The 22972-nt window shown below is 47.1% G+C and overlaps 2 protein-coding genes across 2 annotated transcripts; both read left to right on the top strand.

Annotated features, from left to right (window-relative positions):
• Positions 1 to 2086: 2086 nt before the first annotated feature.
• Positions 2087 to 3028, top strand: LOC132077805 (G-protein coupled receptor 35-like). Its single transcript, XM_059479702.1, has one exon. It carries the CDS (start codon positions 2087 to 2089, stop codon positions 3026 to 3028), a length of 942 nt encoding a protein of 313 aa, XP_059335685.1.
• A 5132-nt stretch (positions 3029 to 8160) lies between these two features.
• LOC132077721 (G-protein coupled receptor 35-like) lies at positions 8161 to 11477 on the top strand. Its single transcript, XM_059479573.1, has 2 exons — positions 8161 to 8449; positions 9800 to 11477. The coding sequence occupies exons 1-2, from the start codon at positions 8161 to 8163 to the stop codon at positions 10759 to 10761; spliced, it is 1251 nt and encodes a 416-aa protein (XP_059335556.1). The 3' UTR covers positions 10762 to 11477.
• The last annotated feature ends 11495 nt before the right edge of the window (positions 11478 to 22972 follow it).

The following is a 22972-nucleotide window of genomic DNA, read 5'->3' as shown; positions in this document are numbered from 1 at the left end:
CTTTATCTCAGAAATTGTTTTCCCCCGATTGGAAAGATGACATTTTAATAGCCGGGCTGTGTGAGGCGAGGCGGGGATGGGCGGGGGGATCGACGGCGGAGCTCTGAGCTGCCGGCAGCGGGACAACAGAGGGCACCAAAGGCTCCAGCCCGAGGAAGTCAGGGCATAAATGAAGCGCTGGTGTTCGCACGAGTTCAGTGCTGGGCTCAGCCCTGCCGGGCTGTGACAGCCCCGGGACAGCAGTGACAGCACGGATCCCTTCCCTGCCGAGACAGCCGCGGCCTGTGTGAGGAGCAGCCCGCCCGCGGAGCAGGTAAAGCCAGCCCTCCCTTCCCTGTCCCACAGCAGCGACCGTGCCCTGCCCGGCCCCTCAGGGAGCGCCTCATCCCCTGCTTCCCGCTGCCCCGCTTCCCTACTGCTCCCACAGCTGCTCTGCCTCTGATGGCAGCCACATCCCGCTCAGGGGCTCTCTGCCCCTCGCTGAAGGTCCCATTAGTGCTCCCTCAGCAGTGGGGACAGCTGGCACACGGCCTTGGAGCTGCCACACGGCCTTGGAGCTGCCACCAGCTCCGCGCTTGTGTGGGGCTCCCTGGGGCTGGCATGCCAGCCCAGAGGGCTCTGCTGTTCCTCAGGCCACTGATATGGCAGAGTGGCTTTTTCACTGCAAGGTGACCACAACAGGCTGCCAGGCAACAGCTGCAGCATAGGCTGAAACCGCAGAGTGGCCAAAACCTATGAAGCTGAAAGCCCAAGAGCACCAGGACACGGGTTGTATGTTAGTTCTTCCATGAATTCCACCCTAAAAATGACTGTACGCCTGGGGTTCAGCGCTGCCGTACCAGTTCTGGTGCTAGGGCAGGTGTTGTGCTTTCCTCTGCCAGATCTGTCTCCCAGTCTTGGACACTAGAAACAATTCACTTACTTAATGCAATCATCTACTTTCACTACAATTCGCTTATTGATGTTTAGAAGCTGCTGACTTATAAGGCAAGGTATTGGTAAGAGATTGTAGGAATCTGGGCACTTTCTGTGCCTGGCTCATTGCAAACCCTTCCTATATGAGCTGCAGACAAAATCTGATTCATCCTCTTTGCTGGTGGCAAATGCCCTGAGATATTTAAGGGAAGAGCAGGAGATATGTTCTCAGATTCATGTTTTCTGACTAAAATTTTTGCTTTCTACCTTTGAAGGCTGAGATCAGACACATGTGCTCATTTGCTCACTTTCCCTTCTTTCTCTGGAGGCCTGTAATCTGCTAGGACTGCTGATACTCCTGCTGAGCTGTTCCTCCCCACCAGAGGAATGGATTTGTGTTTGAGGGCACAAATCCTGCTCACAGCAGGCACCCACCCACCCAGCAGCCTGCAGCAGCATTCCCACTGCCCCTGGGAGCAAAGCCACTGGGCTGGAAGGGCTCAAGCCCTGAGGATTTTCTCAAGTCTGGCAAGACTCAGAGTAAACCCATGGGGTGGCTTCAGCAGCAAACCAAGGGCTATGGAGGGAGAATGGGGAATGCTGCCCAAGAAAAATGGGGAATGGTGCCCAGGAAAAATGGGGAATGCTGCCCAGGGCAAACGGGGAATGCTGCCCAGGAAAAATGGGAAATGCTGCCCAAGGCAAAGAGGGAATGCTGCCCAGGAAAAATGGGGAATGCTGCTCAGCGCAAATGGGGAATGCTGCCCAGGAAAAGTGGAGAATGCTGCCCAGGGCAAACAGGAAATACTGCCCAGGGCAAATGGGGAATGCTCAGCTCTGGTGTGGGCTGTCCTAAAGCCAGTATCTCTGACAACCACAGCAGAGCAAAGGTAAAAACGAAAAATAGTATTCTGCTTTGCTGTGACCCAACTGTTCATACCAGGACTGGAGGGATGGTGAGGCAGGCTTAACCCTGCACCAGCAGCAAGAGAGGGCAGTCTCGGTAGTTTTGTGGACTGAACAAAAACCAGTTCAGGTTTTTGAGGCTGCCCACATGAGCAGCGCACAGACACGAGGAGCTGCAGGGCCATAAGAGGAGGGCACAGCTGCAGGACACTGCCAGTGAGCTCAGTCTCATGCCTGCACTCTTTCCTTGCAGAGACAGCCCAACATGGAGAACTGCACTCACAGAGGTGCACATGACAACATTGTGGTGCTTCAGCTGGTTGTGTACATCCCAGTGCTCGTTCTGGGGATCCCACTGAACGTAATTGCCTTATGGGTCTTCTGCTGCAAAATCAAGAGGTGGACCGAGACCAAGGTGTACATGATCAACCTCATCATGGCAGACTCTTCCCTGCTCTTCACCCTGCCTTTCCTTCTGTATTTTACCATCTACACACATCCCATAGACCGGCTGTGTTTAACCATACAAAACATCTATTTTACAAACATGCCTATGAGCATCTTCATCATCACCCTGATTGCGATTGATCGATACCTTGCAATCAAGTTCCCTCTAAAAGCAAAGATCCTTCGATCCCCACTGAAGTCAGCTTCTGTCTGTGGCTTTTTCTGGATAGCAATGATAACTTATTCCCTTTCGTATCGCACACATCGCGGTAACCAGGACGGTTTTTGCTTTCAGAAACAATCTCTTCTACCTAAATATTCCTCCTTATTCTACAGCATCTGTGGGTACTTTATTCCCTTAGGGATTGTGATGTTTTGCTCCGTACAAATCATCAGATGTCTAAAAAAGAAGATGGCCACAGGCCCTCATGAGACAAAATTATTCCAGAAGGCTGTGCAGATAGTTTCTGTGAATTTGTGTGTGTTTGCTGTCTGTTTCTCACCTTTCCACATCTCACTGCTCTTGCGGTTTGCGGTGGAAACTGCTGGAGCTTGTTCTCTGATGCCAGGAGTTATAACCTACATTAAGGTCTCTGCATGCTTAGCAAATTCTAACTGCTGTCTGGATACATTTTGCTATTATTTTGCAGCCAAAGAATTTCCAGAGTTTTCTTCTATGTTCCCCAAGTGTATATTTTTCAGGTTCAAGATGAACCAAAGCAAGGAGTCACAGCCACCCACGGATCAAGTGATGATATGAACAAGATGTAGTGCATGGCAGGTGTTGAGTGCCACAAAGCTGCTCAAGTTTTGAGGCACAGGCAATGGAGCCACATGCAGTGTTTGCAATCATTGTAGGCACAGGCATATGGACAAAAAGGGGCAAACCCCTCCAAAGGGTCTGATGTTAACTTGAATTTTGTCCTGCTGTCCTCAGTGACTTGACTCCAGCCCTGACTACTGTCTTGTATGGTTGCATCACAGCTCCAGGCGCCTCCTGGTGACAGCTTGTCTTGGTTGGCTTCATGGTCCTTCACTTTCAGTGACTTGTAAAAACTCCAAAATATTTCCTCCTGAGACTGCAAGCTCACATTCTGCTGATGTAAACTTAGAGACAATTAACTTCCTTAGTGACAACTGACATCTAGTTCCCCTACGAGTCTGTCACCACGCAGTAGTGACACAGGTGCAGACCACAGTCTGAAACCACTGACTAGACCTTGCTGAAATAAACAAAGGACTGTTCCCAGCACGGAAAGTGTCCCATATCCAGACATTAGATCCACATGCTTTGTGTCAATGCTTGGGCAGACAACACAGCACAAGCTGCAGTGAGCAACGGTGCCGTAAGAACAGATGAAACTACTCAGGTCATTCAGCTGATAACTCCAGTCCCAGTTTTCTTCACTGGTGTATTTTCTAATGCTCTGGCATTACTGGTATTTCACTGCAAGCAGAGCAAGTAGCCTGTGTGTGCATGTGACCAGTTTAACCACTGCACACTGTTTAGTCCTCATTCTGCCTTCTAAATGATCTTTTCAAAGACAGGAAAATATATGGGAGACAAATAGTGCCTGATCTTATCAACCATCTATTGCTTAAGGAGATGTGTGAGTGTTGTCACACATCAACAGATATGCTGCAGTTAACTACCCCCAGAAAACAAGAGGCTTCTTGACAGCCATCTCTTACAAGCCAGGCAAGTGGTGTTCAGCAAGGAAAAACACTGCTACTTCAGGAACAGCACAGAGGGCCTTCAGAAACATTTTTGGACCTAGGATTCCATTCTGAGACCTTGCATCTCATTGCTTATAATGAATGCCTGTTCCAAAAAGATTATTATGATTTTTTTTATTATTTTGAAAAAAGAGATAAAGATTCATATCAACCTACTGTTAATCCCAAAAGCAAACAACTTGCTTATTTTTGTAGATTCAGTCATGCTCATGGTTTCTCCCAGTTAACATGGAGAACTTGTTCAATTTACAATGGGCTCCAAATAGGCTATCTACTCTGAAATACAGAACAGCAATGCTTTTTATACATGTGGCCTCACATCCAGGTCTCATAAATGTTCCTTTTTCTCATTGTAAAGGAGAAATTAGTTGATTTCACAATCTCTGTCATCATTAAGATTTTTTTGCTGTTTCCACTGAATGTATGAAAACAAACAAAAAAAAATTCCATACTTTTGCAAGTGAAAATAAAGATGTGTCATAGTAACATATCTATAAATAAATATTCATTTATTACCATTATACAGCAGAGTCCTCTACTCTTAATGCTAAACCGATACTGGAGATTGGGAGAAAAGCCTTTGCCAGAGATATAAGATCTGCCTTCCAGCAGGGTATTTAACAGTGAAACCCAAAGATGAGCAAGGAACTTCCTGATTATCTGAAGATATATGTTCTACCTTGGACAAAAGTTATTACCTGGTTTAAATGTCAAGTTTAGGATGGGTTTCTGGCATCCTGCTTCAATCTGAACAAAGCCTCAGCTCCCTGAGTGCTCCCAGTAAATGAAAGAGATGAGTTATCAGACCCTGGGCCACAACAAACTGCTGGCCTCCATCCAGCACTGCAATAGCAATCCAGGAGGATGGCGACATCCTTAACCCCAAATCTTTTCCATTTCCTTGCACAAGAGTCTGGGAAATGGCAGAGTCCATCAGCTGCCCCAAACAGCAAGGTTGAACCACTGCATTTTACCAACATTTCTGCAAGATGTAACTTTCCTGTCCCTTAAAAGAAAAAAATGCTAATAATGGTTTCCACTTCAGGCTTGTGAGGGAAAAAAAAAAAAGAAAAAAAAAGAAGGAAGGAAAGGAAAAGAAGGAAAAGCCTACAAAATAATTCAGAATCTTGCTTTTATGAATCTGCAAAAATAATCTGCTTTTATGTGGGTGGGTGGGTGGGTGGGTGAGTGAGTGAGTGAGTAGCCACCAATATGACATTTTTGGTCCTCCTATGCATGGAAGGCAGGGGCTGGCATTAGACACTATTTTGCTGCTTGGTGGCATTTGGGCAGGCCTGAGAGCTGAGTTCTTATCAGAGGTTTGATCTCCAGGGGCTGAAGGACAATACTGGGGAGCTGTGGGCTGGGTGCTGCTTCCAGGTGCTGGAGGCATCTCTGATTTTGTTTCCTTGGCACAGTATAGCTGTTCCAGGGGTGAGCACTGCCCAGCAGCCTCCAGGGAACTCCACAAGCCCTGGAGCAGCATCAGGTTCTTGGGAAGCACAGGCTTTCCATGCCCTGCCCAGTGTGTGGGCACAGATACTCAGCTGGTCCCTGGTGCTGCTGATGCCTTAGAACTTTAGCTTTTGTGTTTTTCATGTATTTGTAATCCTGCAATTCTTGAGTGTAACTCTAAACTCCACACACAGTGTGAGCTGCTGCTTTCCCATTTTGAGCAGACACAACAATTCCTCTCCAGTCAAGGACACCTCACTGCCTCAGGCCCTGAGAGATGTAAAATAAAAGTGAGTTGGGGGGAGCAAACTTGGGGTACATGGCTTCATTACCTGAAGCTGTACTTGGAAGATTGACCCCCAATATCAAATGGACAAATTTATAAAAGTGTGAAAACCTGTGACCCATCATCCATTTTTGGGTGTAGCCCTTGTGGGTCTTCATCTGCCCTAAATGTACCTGAAGGCCCTACAATAAATACAGCTGCTTTTTATTCTCTTAATTTTGTGTGGCCTCTGTTTCTAGGTAGCCCCACAAGGCACCAGTGCAGGAGCATGGGCAGGATTGCAACACAAGAGCCCCAACAGCATTTCCTGCCATAGGCAATTCCGTGCAGTGCTGGGGAAGGGGAAAGGGGAAACAGCCCCAACAGCCAGGGCTGGTCATTGTGTGGGATTGCTGCACTTAGCCTCAAACCACCATCTGACATGCTAAAAATAAGACTGACATGTTTTGCTCTCCACCCCACAGTTCTCTTTTGGTCAAGATCTGCTGTTGCACCATCCCCTCTGGCCGTGAGAAAGGCAGGAAAGCAACCCTGTGGGGCAGAGGCACTGCAGGGCAGCCAGAGCCCTGTGTCCCTCTCTGTGTGTGGAGATGGTACCAGCACCCCTCCCGTCCTGCCAGAGCCTCTGCCCCTGCAGCTGCAGCCAGCAGGACGCAGCAATGCAGGGGAGATGGAGATGGAGATATTCCCCAGCAGGGAGAGGAGGCAGGAGCTCATCAGTCTGTCTGACAGCAGGCAATACCAGTGAATATTTTGTCCCACTGGCTACTTTCATTCAGAAATCGCTTTTCCAGGCACAATGTGGTGGATGCTGGTGTCAGTGCAAGGTTCTCTGGGGACAGGCACCAGTGCTCTGCAGTGCTGCTGGGCCCTGGAATACCCTGCCCGAGAGCTGCCAGCAGGGAGACAGCACAAGTGTCACCTCCTGTGCGCCACACGGGGACAGCACTCACAGCACTGAGACAGGCCGGGAGCTGCAGAGGCGGGGGAAATACCAAGTGAGCGTCAGTGGCCCATGGCAGGGGGATAAAACCTGTGACTGCCTGGAAGGAGGGGACCCTGAGCAGCTGCAGAGGATGGTGGCTGGCAGAGGAATAGGGTGCACAGAAGGATGGGGATCCTGATGCTGCCATGGCCAGGAATCAGGCACAGACCCAAGAGCCTCAGCAGGAGCCATGTAAGTTCTCTGCAGACAGCACTTTATCCTAGCTTTGCCTGCTGGTAGCTGGTGTTGAGTTTGCTTTGACACATGCTGGTGAACATGCTGCTCACAGCCAGGTGCTTTGTGCCTAGTGACATGGCTGCTCCCTGTCTTGAGACCTCATCAGCTGGGCTGATGAGACCCTCATCTGGCAACCACAGCACCAAGCTGTGGATGGAAGCATCACACTGAGAGGTTCTATAAGCTGTGCCCCTCCAGGCATGACTTTGACTGCTCATGGTTTATAACACTAGAGATTTCCTAGAAACAGACAAGAGGAGGCTGTGAACAACACTTGAGGAGGATGCAAAGTTTTCTATACACTGATGAAACTATCACAGTCCAGAAGCTGGATGACTTTGAAGATTAAAGTACCAACAAGGACCATGACAGAAAAATGTTGTTGGTTGGAGATCAATGAGCTGGGCACACTAATATGTCAGTAACGACTTGTAGGCATCCACCAAGGAGCAGCCCCAAGAAAGGCAAAAACAGTCCCTGGAAATTTAGAAGTTTGTAATATATTGTGATTGCACACTGGCATGGAATTATTTTCAAGAGCTGGCTTGTGATGTGCAGACAGATAATGCAGAAATACTCCAGAAGCTGCTCTAATGTGACCTTAGAGCAAAGTGGAAAGGAGAAATACGTTTGCCCAAGACAGCAATTCAAGGTGCTAATATCAGCATCTTTAAGCTCATTGATCAACTTGTCTGAGCTTTTCTGGTAAATAGGCTCTCGTGGGAAGCCCAAGAGCACCACTGGGACACAGACATCTGCAACCACTGAGCAGTCACAGAGCCAGCAGGTCACAGGGTCACGGTGCCACGTTTTCTCAGAATTGCTGGCTGAGAAGAGCTATGGAAGACAAGAGAACTACTGTGATTCAGAGTGAAACGCTTTATAATAATCACAAAACTGCCTGGAAACCACTGCCCTCACCTCTCCAACAGCTGCAGGGCTTTTGGGGCTATTCTGTCCCAGGGCTCAGGCAGTGTGACAACAGAAGCCACTCCTGCTCCAATCCCAGCGGGGGTGGCACTCAGGAAGGCAGAGAGAAGACCTCAGGACATTCCAGGGCAATGGGTGCCCTCCAAGCAGTCTGTTGGGCGAGGGGGGTCAACAGGCATTGCCCAGTGAGACATCAAGCAATGGAAGGTAAAGCAAAGGAAAAAGCCAAAGCTTTTCCACCTCCAGAGGAGCTGCTGCAGGGATGCAGGGCAGACAAGCCTCTCACCTCCCTGCAGGGCTATTGCAGGCTCCTCAGTCAGCAGGAGGTGGTACAAGCCACACCAATGGTGATGACAGAGGAAGCTCTGCCCTTTGTTCAGGAGCACTGCGGGTGCTTTCTCGGCCAGCGTTGCTGCTCTCACAGCCACCAGAAATTGTGATCAGAGGACACCTGACTGGTCATGTGCAAGGAGCACTGCTCGTCCTGCCTGCACAGCACTCCACAGCTGGGCTGGAGGAACTCACTCTCTCCGAGGACAGCAAGAGAACAGGTAATTTCTCCTGGCTATTTACTCACACGGTTATTTGAATTCTGCAAGGCTTCACTTTTCCCAGCAGTGGTGGGACACCAGAATAGAGATGGAGAAAGAGAGGGCTGGAGCCAATATATTTTCAAATGTTCATATTGATACTGACCACATCTGACACATTTTGGGGTGCTTGAGGGCTATCTCAGCCTTTGCTAGATCTTTTCTAGGTCTCCCTGTTACGATCTTCCCTTTTATCTTATGGGCTCGTAACGCATTTCTCATGTCCAGAGGACAGAGCTGCTGCAGGTGTCTGCTGTACCAAATTCCCTCACCTCTTCAGAGGTGTCCTGGTGTGATTCTGTGATTCCTCTAGATTTTCAAAGCTAACCAAGACCCACAGATGCACATAAATGCTGCAGCACTCCCTTATGGTTTGCTCGCTGGGGATGCTTTTGAGACCCATGGACCTTCCCCCACGGAGCCACGTTCCCCCTGCAGGGAAAACCCAAAAACATGTCAGACATCTTGGGCTTTTTCTGTCCATGAACAGTTGCACGTGGAACATGCTTCTGCATTGACTCCTCCAAAGCTGGGGGGCAAACAGCAATATTACCCTTAGATCCAAGGTGATAAAACCATCTGCTAGACCAAACATAGCTCACCTCTTCCACATCACATTCCTGACATGGCATAGGTGAGTTTGTTTTGTCTTGGAACAGTGGCTGCAATGCTTTTGAGATAAAGAGCAGCTTTGACAATCCTGGAAAGGCAGCGAGCAGACCCAGCACTCCGATTCTCAGTGCAGCCCTCTGAGTACAGAATTTGAAGGCAGCTGAAACCAGTGAGAGATACACTAATAAGAGATACACCAATAATTGTTCATGTCACTAATGAGAAGGGATGCAGAGACATCTCAGGACTGAGGGAAAGGACAACTGTCCTTCTGCTGCACATCTGGGACATTTTAAGCTGTGAGGTCACTGGCTGGCTTCCACTGAGCCCTGCTATAAGGGAAGGGGATGAGAGCTGGGTTTAGGGATCCCCTTCCCATTATCAAATGTTTGCAATGGCTCACATAACTCCTTGCTGCAGGATATCTGCTGCTGCCTGATCCAAGTCTTCCCCAAAACAGGGGCCCAAGCCCTTCTCCCTCCCACCCTCCAGGAGCAGTCTTCCCCACACAGGGCCCAGGGAGAATCTTAAGTTTTTCTCTCCTTCACAACTGATCAGGCTTGTGTCCCTGTCCTTCTTCTTCCCACTAGGTACCCTGCATCAGGCAAAAGGTGGCAAAACCCTGAACTCTCTCAATTAGAATTAATCACTGATTCAGTCCAGAACCTCCCTTGTAAAAGGCTTCATTTGCTTTTGCAGGAACTGTACGTTTTGATACTCCCAAAATGAACCACAGCAGCTGCAATATCACAGCCTATGAAATATTCTCAGTTTTCCAGCTGTGTGTTTACATCCCAGTTCTGGTTTTGGGCATTGTGCTGAACGTGTTGGCGCTGTGGGTGTTCTGTTACAAACTTGGCAAATGGACAGAAACCAGAGTGTACATGGTCAACTTGGCTGTGGCTGACTGCTTGCTGCTCTTCACCTTGCCGTTCAAAACTCTGTCCCAGTTCCAGCACCTGAAGGTGGATGGCTGGTGCCTGGTTCTGGAAGGTGGCTATTTCACAAACCGCTTCATGAGCATCGGCATCATCACCCTCATTGCTGCTGACAGGTACCTTGCAATCAAGTACCCTTTGAGATCCAAGGCACTCAGGTCTCCACTGATGGCAGCTTTTGCCTCTGGAGTCCTCTGGACAGTCATTATCTGTGAGACTTCTCTCATTAAAAGCTTTGAGGACCGAAGAGAAGATGATTTTTGCTTTGAAAAATCTTCTGTGATACCCTCGGTGATCACACTGTGTACCATTATTGCGGGGTTTTTCATACCGCTGCTCATCTTGAGTTACTGCTCCATAAAAATCATTGCAGAGCTCAGGAGGAAGAAGACTGACGACTGTTGCAATGAAATGCTGACCAGGAAAGCTGTCTACATTGTGTCTGCAAACATGGCTGTGTTCATCATCTGCTTTTTACCTCTTTATCTCGGGCATCTCCTCCGCTTCATCCTGGACTCCGTCAGCTCCGACTGCTCGGCAATACAGAGCGTCAACAACTTCGTGCACTTCGCCTCCATCCTGGCCAACACAAACTGCTGCCTGGATGCCATTTGTTACTACTTTGTCAACCAGGAATTTAAGGAAGCATCTCCCAAGCTAGCAAAGTCCAAATCTGAGGCCGGTGAAGGAGCTGAAATTCAGCTCTCACTTGTAACACGTTAACACAAAACACATACAGCACGCATTTTATATTTGCTGTGTTCAACTGGGACTCACTAGCAGGGTTTCACACTTGCTTTTTATAAGAGTGGGGTGGAGGGACATTGTACTAATGGGAAACATTCAGATACATGATTCAGCTCTGAATCAGATAACCACAGCAGTCCAGGTTCTGATCTAAGGATCTAGATTGCCGTTGACAAATCTCTGCCTTAATGCAAATTTGCGTAAAAGGGTAGCGTAGATTTCCCCTGCCAAAAATCCCCATCTTTCATTTTCCCATGAAACCCAAAAGAAGCACAGGCACTGGTAAAGGATTGGGTTTTGTCTCTCATCCCCACCTTGGATCAGTGCTTGTGCAGCTGTGACAAAGAAATAGGCTATTCCAAATGTCAACAAACTTCTTAAAAAATCAGAGTGAAAGCATGCAGAAAAAGAAGGGATGGTGTTTCTCTAAGTCACAATCTTACTGGTTTTTAGTTGCCAATAATGCACGATCCCATAAAAGGCATATTTAGCTTGCTTTAAAGAACTTTACAGCAATGTAACAGCTACAAAATGACCATCATTACAACACCATGTCAGAAGAAATTGCAATTGCTTGTACTGAGGGAAAACTTGTGTAAGTCAAAATGTTTGAGTCAAATGGCATTAAAATCAAAGAGTTGGTGCAGGGCAGTGGGAACAAGGACTCTGTATTAGGACTCTATTCAATCTTATAGTGCAAAGTGGTAGCAAAGCTGTTCCAAAGAAATCAATCTAAATAAAGTTGTGTCTCTAGCATGGAATTCAGGTTTTTTAATGATTTAAATGAAAAAGGGGGGAGATGGGGTGGTAGAGGACCTGCTGTGCTGCCCGTCCAGGAGGGACAGCTCCCTGTTGTTCAAGCCAGGGGCAGTGGGTACGAGCTCTAACTGGGACTGGGATTATTTTAAGGCAGAGCAGAGTGTCCCACCCTGTGGTAATTTTACCACAAACACCTAAAAAGTAGATGAAACCACTCAGCAGCTTCAGACCACACACCCTGAGCTGGGCTGCACAATGCACACACCTCCACTCACACCTCCTAACCCCAGGCTGGGCTGATGGATTTGGTTTGGTTTAGGGCAAATTTGGGATGAAACTTCCAACAGGGTTTTTCTAGAAAGCAGATTTAAGTGACCCTTTTTCCAGCTGGTTCAGGAAAAGATTTCTTTGGAGAAAAGTAAAAAAAACCTGTTTATTTAACAAGGAAAGCATTCACAAGTATATTAAAAATAATAATACTACACAATAAAATTTCTTGTTGTTCTGAAGGGATGGCAAATTCAGAAAGCTTTTTTGGTGGGGTGTAACTTGGCTCACTCAGTCTCCTATCAGTCCCTTCTATGCTGGAAATGCAGCGTCCCAGCCCCGGCAGGCCACAGGTGTGAGCTCCTGGTGTTCTGGGTTTGCAGTCCAGAGCAGGCTGATCAGTTTCAAGAAAAAGAAAAATCACAGTCTGGGGAATTTCTCTGCTTCAGTTAGCTAAAAAAAAAAAACTAACTAAAAAGCAAAGGAAAGTTCTTTCTTTCTGTCTGTGCTGCAGAGAACAGCCTGTGAGAGGGAATGCAGAGCAGCAAGTGCAGTTTCTGCAAACACACTGCACACTTTTTTTATTCCCCTTCACTTTCAGAACCAGTCTTAGAGGTGCAGAACTTGATATCCAGCCTAATCAGGACAAATGACTGGGGATACAAGTATCATAAAGTCACCCTAGGACAGCTGCTGTCCATGTGCTGCTGCCACAGAAACACCCCTACAGCTCCTACAGCCAGCCCTGCCTTTGTGTCTCCTCCTGTTCAAGGCAATGGCAAAAGGAGGAACCCCCTGCTGCAGACAATGGTTGAGCAGAGCCCTCCATCCACCTGGGCAGTGGCTGCTCAGTGCACAGGACAGCAGCAAAACCCTGCCAGCCTCCCAGGGGATGCAGGATTCTCAGCATGCTGCCAGAGAGTCAGACAGAAATGGGGATATCTGCTCTGTAACACCAAAATGTGAAAGCAGAATCTTTCCTTTGCTCATTACACAATGGGAAGTGAAAGGAGGAGAAAGGGAAAGGAGGAGAGGCTCTGGCTGCAAAGACCTCCTAAGGAGGTTGGTTCATCTCCCCTTTTCTACACTCGCATTTTCTTTGAACAGATCAAAACAGCGACGAGGGGTGCAGAGATGGATTTTGTGCGGCAGGCTCAGCCCAGGGTCACACCCTGCTTCCCCAGCCCTGCTGCTGCTCCTGGCTCTCCTGCATTTGCTGAATGACATCTGCACTCTGTGATCTGATGGGTTGTTCCCCAGGAAAGCTAACAGAGCGTTAACATTCTCCCCGCAGTACAGGACCTGTGGGGTGACTTGAGAGATCACCTGATTGCCAGCGTGTTTATTCTGCACCTCTGGTCTCACCAGCACGGGTGAGAGCTCCTCAGAGGCAAAAGCTCTGCACAAACCAAACTGCTGTTTAAAATGGGCAAGAAAAAACCACTTCTACTCCACCAACCGCTGACACAAAGGGTGGGGGAGATGCAAAGCAGCCTGTAAACAAAGCACTTCCGAGCACGCTCTGCTCAGCCACATGGCTTCCAGTGCCACCCCTTCCTCTGGCAGCCCTGAGATACTCACCGTGAGTGCCTGGCCTGGGGCAGCCAGGCTTCCTCCCTGCAGAGCCTCCAAAACCTCTGTGCTTCACCATTCAGGCAGGGATTCAGGAGTGCTGGGGCTGAAATATGTGGCACAAGGACTGTGAAAAACGCCAATCACTTGTTTTTAAATTTTTTTAAAAGTTTAACAGTAATAAAATGGTTAGGACAATATGAGACAATAAAAGCAAAGAGTTACCGACGTCTGGGTGCCTTTTTCTGGGCATCACTAGCCCGAAAAAGGACCCCTGCTAACAAAGGATTAACCCTTAAGAACAACAGCCCGTTGCATATTCATACACTTCATACATGATGCATAAATTCCATTCAAACACAGGATTCCATCTGGTCTTTATCAACTTCTTCCCTCTAATCCTAATAGCACCTTCGAGGTGGGAAGAAGTTCATTTCTTCTGATAAGAGGGCAATAAATTCTTTTTCTCTGAAAGATCTAGGTGTCCTGTGGCTGCTATCTCACTGCAAGTCCTTTCTGTTAAACAAAGCATCTTACATAGCATAGTTTCTATTTTAACAATTTTTATAACCTAAAACTATATTTAACACAGTACTTAAGAGAACTAATACAGCATTGCTTTCTAACACAACGCATATAATATTAATTTTAATATTTGCAAAAAGCCAATCATAAAATACATGCATTTTTCACAAGGACCAAGAAAGTCCCTCAAGTTCCCCAGCTAGAAAACTGGTTTCTACCGTTCTATTTATTCACTCTTTTGCTTTTCCCATCTGCAGCTTTCGGGCTGATTTAGTAGAAAGAGTGTCCTCCAAATTCATGACCCACTTGGCCAAGCTCTCCCGCCCATGCAGAGAAGAAGTAAGAGAAGATTTTAGCAGTGAGAAGGCAGCAGTGGTATACAGGCATTTCAGTGATATACAGGTATTTCAGTGATTGATATACAGGTATTTCGGTGATATACAGGTATTTCAGTGACTGATATACAGGTGTTTATTTCAATGTATACAGGTATTTCAGTGATATATAGGTATGTCAATTATTCATATACAGGTATTTCAGTGATATACAGGTATTTCAGTGACATACAGGTATTTCAGTGACTGATATACAGGTATTTCAGTGTATACTGGTATTTCAGTTATTGATATACAGGTATTTCAATGATATACAAGTATTTCAGTGATACACAGATATTTCAATGATACACGGAATTTCTGTGATATACAGGTATTTCAGTGATTGATATACATGTATTTCAGTGATATACAGGTATTTCAGTGATTGATATACAGATGCTTCAGTCTATACAGGTATTTCAGTGATTGATGTACAGGTATTTCAGTGATTGATATACAGATATTTCAGTCTATACAGGTATTTCAGTGATTGATATACAGGTATTTCAGTGATATACAGGTATTTCAGTGATATACAGGTATTTCAGTGATATACAGGTGTTTCAGTGTATACAGGTATTTCAGTGATTGATATACAGATATTTCAGTCTATAGAGGTATTTCAGTGATTGATATACAGGTATTTCAGTGTATACAGGTATTTCTGATGGGCTCAGCAACCTCTGGGAGACCAGGGGGATCCAAGCACTTGCCAAGAAGGTGCTGATTGTTCCACCACTGCCTGGAAGGCAGACCATGACCATCCAGGCAGTGCAGGCCATGCCTGGCTTGCTTTATCTTGCTGCAGAAACCTCTCACCACATCCGCCAGCTTTCGAGTATGTGCAATTGAACCTTCATAGCACAGAGGCACTCTGCCTTTCATTGCTCTGCAGCCAAGGCTGGACAACACCAACATGGGCTTGCCAGGTGAGGAGGGCACAGGTGTGAGAAGGGCTGGAATCTCCATCTCTCAGACTCCACCTCTCAGACTCCCAACCTGCATGACTGCACCCTGCCCTGGTCAGGCCATGCCATCCCCCAGCAGCTGCAGGACACAGGCAGCACAAACATCTTGCACTGGCAGCTCCTACATTACAATAATTCTGTGATTCTATGACAAAGCTGGGTGCAGCCAGTGTCACACCTGTCAAAAACCCCGAATGGATTTGTTACACAACCAGGAGGAACCAGAGCAGCTGCAGCACTGGAGGACAGGGAGGACACACACACAGGGTGCATGTACACATCCAAACCTCCCTCTGACTTTCTTGTTGGTGCTCACAAAGCTCTGCTAACACCTCACAGCAGATCTCTTGCTTGGGGCTTTCCATTTGCTTTTGTTGTTACATTTCAACAACGAACCCTGTGTCAGCCGGGGCATCTGACTGAAAAATGAGAGTTCAGCTGAATGTCAGGTGTGGGGGGAAAGTGTGAAAGCTGCTACCAAAAAGCTGTGACATATTTCAAAAACATTTTCATCTAAGACAGAAAAAGAGGGCACTGCTGGGGAAGTGAAAACTGGAGTGGCTCATTATCGTTAGCTTGAAGCAGAAGCAATCTCTCAGTTTCTGAATGAAGCTCAGAGCCATCACTGTGTCACTCCAAGGGGATGAGCTGTCCTTGTGCCCCAGCGACAGTCTGACACCAGGCTGACATGGATGTTCCTCATTCCTCAACGTGCTGAAAGGCTGCAGTATCTGCAGCCCTGTCCATCAGAAACACAGCACAGGCTGCCAGCAGCTTTGCATTGCTAACTTCTAAATCCCACTTCTGCCTGCTAACATTTTCCTACCAAGGCAAGCACTCTCTAATTCTACCTTTCTGGCCTTTGGCTTTCCAGCCAGGCTCCCTGCTTTGGCTCAGTAAAAATCTGGCACAGATATTTCAGGCCTGACTTCCATCAGCCTCAAAATTGCAAGAGCAATTCTCCAAGTCTTTAGCCCTTGGTGGGTACCACAGCCCACAGTTAAACCCTTGCTCTGTGTTGCTGTATAAAAACAGCTCCAGAAGCGCCACATTTCCCCAAAAGTCACCTTGCAGTGCCTGGGGACCAAAGGAGCAGCTGTTCCCAGTGCCACAGCAGAGGCTCTGTGCCATGTTCCCAGCACACCACCAGCTCTGCATTGCTGCACCTGCTGCATGACTTCCCTGCATTTACACTTCTGCCTGCCACAAAGGTCATTTATTACCTGTTTTTCCTGAGAAGAGCCCTTGTGGCAGAAGGAAAGGAGCTGCCTGAGCTGATCTGGCTCTGTGGCAGCCACAGGCATTTTCTCAGCAGCCAGTGTGGGCAGAAAGCCAGGAGTGATCTTGGGGCAGGAAGAGATTCTTGTTTACGCTGTCATTTAACAGTAACATCTTTTATTGCTGCTCACTTCCTTTCCTTGCTGATTATTCTGCTGAATGGAAGAATGCAGCTGATACCCCAACACATTTATACTCCCCACTGACAACTGAGCAATCAGGGATAATTAAATCCTTTATTTTATACTCCCAGGCTGCTTGCTGGCATATTCTGGACGCTGACCATGCCAGGCTGGGGTGCCCAGGGGCCAGAGCAGGCTCTGTGTCTGGGAGCTGCACACCCACCAGGGCATCTCTGCTCTCTGCCCCTGCACTTGAGGTTCCATCTCAATTCATGGCTTCATTCACAGGCCTTTCGTGATTTTAGAGAGGGAGGTGTCACAGACACCTTTCAGGAAAAATCATTTCTTTAGGATTTTTCCTCCTGAGAAGCTGGGAGGCCTCAGGAACAAAATGCAAACAATGGTTATCTGCTGCTGTGGAATGCAACAGGTGCATCTGGGATTGGTCTCATGTGATTGTTTCTAATTAATGGCCAGTCACAGTCAGCTGGCTCAGACTCACTGTCCAAGCCACAAACCTTTGTTATCATTCTTTCCCATTCTATTCTTAGCTAGCCTTCTGAGGAAATCCTTTCTTCTATTCTTTTAGTATAGTTTTAATACAATATATATCATAAATTAATAAATCAGGCTTCTGAAACATGGAGTCAGATCCTTGTCTCTTCCCTCATCCTCAGACCCCTGTGAACATGGTCACAGGGAGGGGCTTTGGCTTCTGTTTTGTTTTGAAAGAAACAGAACTTTGAAACATGTTAAAGGCTGAAATAAACTGGGTGATAATCAAAGTGCCTTTAATAACAGGACTGGAATTCTCTCTTTTGCCACTTGGCTGGACTCAAATGGTGAGTTCTGCCCCTTTGGGAAGAGCAGATGATATTTTTGGTAGGCACAGAGCAGCAAGGATGATTTCACCTCCTGACTCCTGGGGGGAGGGATGGTCTGCAGCACTCCCAGCTCAAATACAACAACAAATACAACAAAACTGCTCCAGATACACACATTTGGAGTCTGGTGGGCCCTTTCTTTTGTTTTTAAAGATTCTTCTGTTCGCACCTCTCACATCAGAGACATCTGTTTCAGTCACAGCAGGGAGTTTTCAGTAGAGGCAGAGCCTTTTCCACCTCCCTTGCCAGGCAGACCCCAGTGTAGGAAATGGAAGCCCTGCAGTGAGCTCCCCTGGTTTGAGATGCTCAGCTCCTGCTGGCCTGCCCAAGGAAAGGCTCCCTGGACACCCAATCTGCCTTCCCCAGGGAAAGGGAAGTGGGTGCCACCTGCCTGCCTGGGGCAGGGATCCTAACCTGTCAGCATTCCCCACTGGCTTTCAAAAAAAAAAAAAAAAAAAAGATTTAAAAAAAAAATTTAAAATAGAGAGAGAAAAGACCTCCCACAAAGATGTGGGCACAGCAGAAAAAGCACTCTGTTTCAAAAAGGTAAAGGTTTCCCAGAGTTTACATTTGAAGACTCACCCCAGGTTTGGACTGTGCTGCTGGTGGCAATTTATCTACATGATCATTGTGAAGCAGATTTCAAGTGAAAACAGTGAAACCAGTTAGGATATCCAACCCATTTCTGGTTGCTTTGGTTTTTTTTTAATCAATTCACGTGAGCTTTTGTTCACCAATAAATGCCAGGCTGACTTATTTTCACTGGTGAATTTCAACACTTTCCTCTTCCTCATAAACAGACATCATCATAAACACAGATCCTCACTTCTCCCTTTACCTTCCCTTGAAACATTTCCCTATTTAGCATTTTAACATCTTTATTTTCCTGGTAGAAGTGATGCAGGGAGGGCTTGACCTTCTGCTTTCACCTGGGGCTGTGTTAGGCAGAGGTTGAAGAGTGTGAGTCACTTCTGGACCAAAGTTTCCAGCTGCACAAAGGCACAGCACGTCAGATGGCACAGACAGAAGGAAGAAATCACAAAAGCCGATTTTTGTGCAGTTCAAACCTCCCCCCAGTGCTGGCAAAGGCGCTGCCAGCGCAGAGCTCTCAGCTGGTGTCAGAGGAGGGACACAGGGGACACACAGCTCCCAGTGCAGCACACATCCTGTCCCTTGCTTTTGGCTGTGATGGCTCTGCAGGGGCTGTCCCCAGCACAGGCACTGGCCTGGCCTCTCCCCCTGCATGGCTCATCCCTTGGTCTGTGTGACCGTGTTCACAGGGGTCTTATGTTGAAGGAAGAGACAGAGATCTGACTCCATGTTTCAGAAGGCTTGATTTATTATTTTATGATATATATTGTATTAAAACTATACTAAAAGAATAGAAGAAAAGGTTTCATCTCAGAAGGCTGGCTAAGCTAGGAATAGAAGGAATGAATAACAAAGGTTTGTGTCTCAAACACAGTCTGAGCCAGCTGACTGTGATTGGCCATTAATTAGAAACAACCACATGAGACCAATCCCAGATGCACCTGTTGCATTCCACAGCAGCAGATAATCATTGTTTACATTTTGTTCCTGAGGCCTCTCATCTTCTCAGGAGACAAAATCCTAAGGAAAGGATTTTCCATAAAAGATGTCTGTGACAGATCTGCACTGGAGCCGCCCCACAAACCTCCCCTCTGTGGGGGGATGCATGGGGAACCTCTGCTATCAGGCACCAGGCTCATCCCTGATGCAGTAAATGCCCTCCTTGGGCTCCAGGTGTGCCTTTACCTGCCCTTCCTGCTCCAGACTGTGTCATGGGAACCACCCAACCAGTGCCACTTTCCATGCCCAGCCAGTGCCAGGCTCCTGCTGCAACTGGAAACTCTTTTTGCCTCTTTGTGCTGTGACAGAGGAGAGAAAGGCGGGGGGGGGGGGGGGGGGGCGGGGTACGAGGTCCAGAGAAAAAGGAAGCTTTAGAAATTGCTGTTTCACAGAATCACAGAATCAATTAGGTTGGAAAAGACCTCTGAGATCATCAAGTCCAACCTATGACCAAACACCACTGTGTCCATTAGACCATGGCACCAAGTGCCAGTCTTTCCTTAAAAAGTTTCAGTGATGACACTTTCTAGAGAGCAAACTGTGCAGCAGTTTTATTTTTCGGAGCCTTTCCTTCCTCAGGGTGTTCTGTTTCACCAGAAGCCAGTGCTTGCCATGGTCACCCAAGTCACCAGAGCACTGCCAGCAAACAAACTGTCCCCAAGGGTCCAGCTGCTCAGCAGAGCCCCCCTTGCTCCCCTGCCCTGGGAGCAGCTGGGCATGAGCTGGGCATGAGCATTGAGTTCAGTAGCCCTGGTAATGGAGAGGGACAGGGAGACTGACTTGGTGATCAGAATCCCATTTTACTGTGGGATGCAAACACTTATATACTATTTCAGGGAGACCAGTAATGTGTACTGCAATGTTAAAATCACACACACAAATTTATGCACATAACATCTCTTGCTTGCAGAGTTTATTGGGATTTTCTTTTTCCAGTAAACCCATCTGATTTAATCAAATTCTTGCAATCCAAGTCTAATTTTCAAAGTTCGCTTTGTTTTTGCCAAGGCATCCCGTTATCAAATCTCTTATGTTAACCAGGTCCAAAGTCCATCATCTGTCTTGTGAGAGACAACTGCTCACTTTGAAAATTTAAAAAGGTTTATTAAACCTTAACAAAAATACAACAAAGGACTCCATAAGGAAAAGTCTGCAGCACTGGGTGTCAGAACTCAGTGCATCCCTCTGGGTGTCCAGAGCTGCCAGGACCCTGCCAGGGGGCTCAGAGACCCTGGCACACAGCCCAGAACACCTGTGGGTTTGATTGTGACCCGTGGAGCAAATTACCAGCTTTGTATGAGGACCTGAAAGCCACAGAAGTTTAAATAGTATAATAATATAATTATCACCGGGTGAAAAGGTAGATTTTAGTATTTTTGGAATGGAGGTTTTGGGGACAAGATGGAGAGACCTGGGCATGTCCAGCCTTTCTTCTTCTTCTTCTTTGTCTCCATCTTCTGCAGTGATGTTGGCACTTTGGGATTGGTTTGGAGTAGCAGTGCACTGTCTAACACAGGTGATAGGTATTGGGAATTAAGTGTAAATATGTTATATGTAGTTTGTAGTATAAAAAGACAACACCACCCCGGGGGCGGTCAGAGTGCCTGTGGCTGCCCTGCTGAGCAGATCTCAGCTGGGCAGAAAGAAAACTTTATAGATAAGAATTAATAAACAACTTCAAGACCAAAAATTGAAGAGCTCTGACTCCTTCAAGCGCTGGGCTGGGAAAAGAGACTTTAGAACTTTTCTTGGGGTCACTCTGAGCACCTAGAGACCCAACACCTGGGAACTGCCCCTCATGTACACCATGTGCCAGTTCCCTTCAAGATGGATGCTCAGTGTTTTGTACCCTGGGGTTGCATCAGCCAGCCCTGGCCCCTCCCAAAGTCTGTCAGGCAGCTCTCCTTTGCCATTTATCAGTGCAAACTGCTTTCTTGTCACTGCATTGGAGCTCAGGTGTTGCCATGCCCACCCCCTGAGCACCCCCAAGCTTTTCCATTCCCACTGCCCCAAGCAAGGGACACCTGTGCAGCTTCTTTGTACCTGTCCCAGACAGCCCAGGCTGTGTGATGGCAACAATGCAGGGGGAAAGGGAACTGTGGGGAGAGCAGAGGGCATCTGAACTACAATAACATAACTATACATCACTAAAGCTTTTCTTAATATTCACACAATAGTTATCTTTTAATTGTGAGAGCCAATCATCTCATTATCCATCTATAACAGTCTTGTGTCCCCAGAATTCCAACACCCTGGGATATTCCAAACCCAGCCCCAAGGTGCCCAGTGCAGCTCCAAGTGTGGCACCACAAGAATTTCCATCAATGCAGGTGAAAAAAAGAGAAAGAAAACAAAAAAGAACCCAAAAAAACCCTCACCTAAAAAACAAGAGCCAAAACAGCACACAAAACCAAAACAATCCCAGCAATAAGAAAACTGATCTATCTACTGGTTCTAGAAAAGGTGACTCATGACCAGTTCTTGAGTGTGCAGAGATATGATCACTGAACAAGGAAATGAGAGTTCATTGGAAAACTACTGCTATTTCCATCAGCCATTTGGACTTTGCATGCCAAGTCTGGGGGATCTTTTTTCCCTTTTATTATTATCACCATCATCATCCTCTTTGAATGATCCCAGAAGCAGCTCAGCCTTTGCAGCACCAGAGGCAGATTTTGGTGGTCAGATATGGTTGCTGCCACTGAGTTATCCTGAGCAGTGCTGAGCATCCTGCCCTAGCATGGATCAGTCACCCAGGCCAGGGCATTTTTGGTGTGTTATCAACTGCAGCAAAATTGATCTGATAGAAAGCCAAAAAAAAACCCACTAAAAGCAAGCAAGCAAACAAATAAAACCTCAAAAAAACTCTTCTGCAAGAAGGACACAACTTTTATCTGTTCCTTTGGCACTGACTCACACTCCTTTCCCTTTCCTTTATTAAGAGTAAAAAAAGGTCATTCCTGACCTAAGGACAAGATGAGATGGTCAGAATGGTCAGAATGTGTTTATTACAAACAGGACCAACAAATTCAGGGATCTTTCCAGGCTGCCCTCTGTACCTACAGCCCCAGCTGTCACACTGGAGGTGTGAGCATGCTGACAGCCTGAATCTGCCATGGCAGAGGTGAAAACCACAACAGGAGGACATTTCCTTTCCCCAGTGAAATTGAGCTGTGCAAGCCCCTTTCCCCCTGCAGCAGGTTGTGCTGCCCTGCCCCAGATGCTGCAGATTGTGGCACTGCTGTGGGGTGGGGACATGGGGAAGGATGAGCAGCATGAACACCTGGCAAACAGCATGAACACCTGGCAAACAGCAGCATTTTGGCCTGCAAGGTAAAAACAGGCTCTCTCTTCCCAACAGGGTGAAGTCACAGTGTCATGGTTTGATGCTGGTGCAATGCCAGTGCCCCCATGGAAATGCATTCTCCCTGGTGTCTGCTGTGAGATGTATGACCAGGAATAAGCAAAGCAGACTCCCACTTAAAAATAAAGAGAAAACTTTATTAACTAACCTACAACTGTATGTAAAAAGAAATACACCGGGAAAATGAAAACCTTCCAAAAACATTTCCTCCTCCCCCCCCCACCAAATTTCCAATACATCTATCCCCCAAATCACCAACTCCCAGTCCATCACTACCCTTTAGATAATCAATTCTCAGTTCATCAAGGGGTGAGGAGTCCCCCTTGTGCCATAGGCTTCCACAGGAAACAGAGTTGAGACCTCGTGTGTTTCTCTGCTTTTTCCCCCTGTGTTCTCAGAGGCGTATCCATGTCCCCAGTGGCCACACCAGGTGCCAATATTCAAATCTGAGCACCCGTTGGTTTGACCAGTGTCCCAAAAA

The sequence above is a fragment of the Ammospiza nelsoni genome, chromosome 10, assembly GCF_027579445.1.
Source record: "Ammospiza nelsoni isolate bAmmNel1 chromosome 10, bAmmNel1.pri, whole genome shotgun sequence".
In the NCBI taxonomy this organism is placed as follows: domain Eukaryota; kingdom Metazoa; phylum Chordata; class Aves; order Passeriformes; family Passerellidae; genus Ammospiza; species Ammospiza nelsoni.
This window is presented reverse-complemented; position numbering and strand designations above follow the sequence as displayed.

Bases quoted from the DNA above. Each gene is read 5' to 3' on its own strand.
- LOC132077805 (XM_059479702.1), top strand. From the start codon at position 2,087: ATGGAGAACTGCACTCACAGAGGTGCACATGACAACATTGTGGTGCTT.
- LOC132077721 (XM_059479573.1), top strand. From the start codon at position 8,161: ATGCAGGGCAGACAAGCCTCTCACCTCCCTGCAGGGCTATTGCAGGCT. The intron at 8,450-9,799 runs GTAATTTCTCCT...TTGCTTTTGCAG, and splicing joins CGAGGACAGCAAGAGAACAG to GAACTGTACGTTTTGATACT.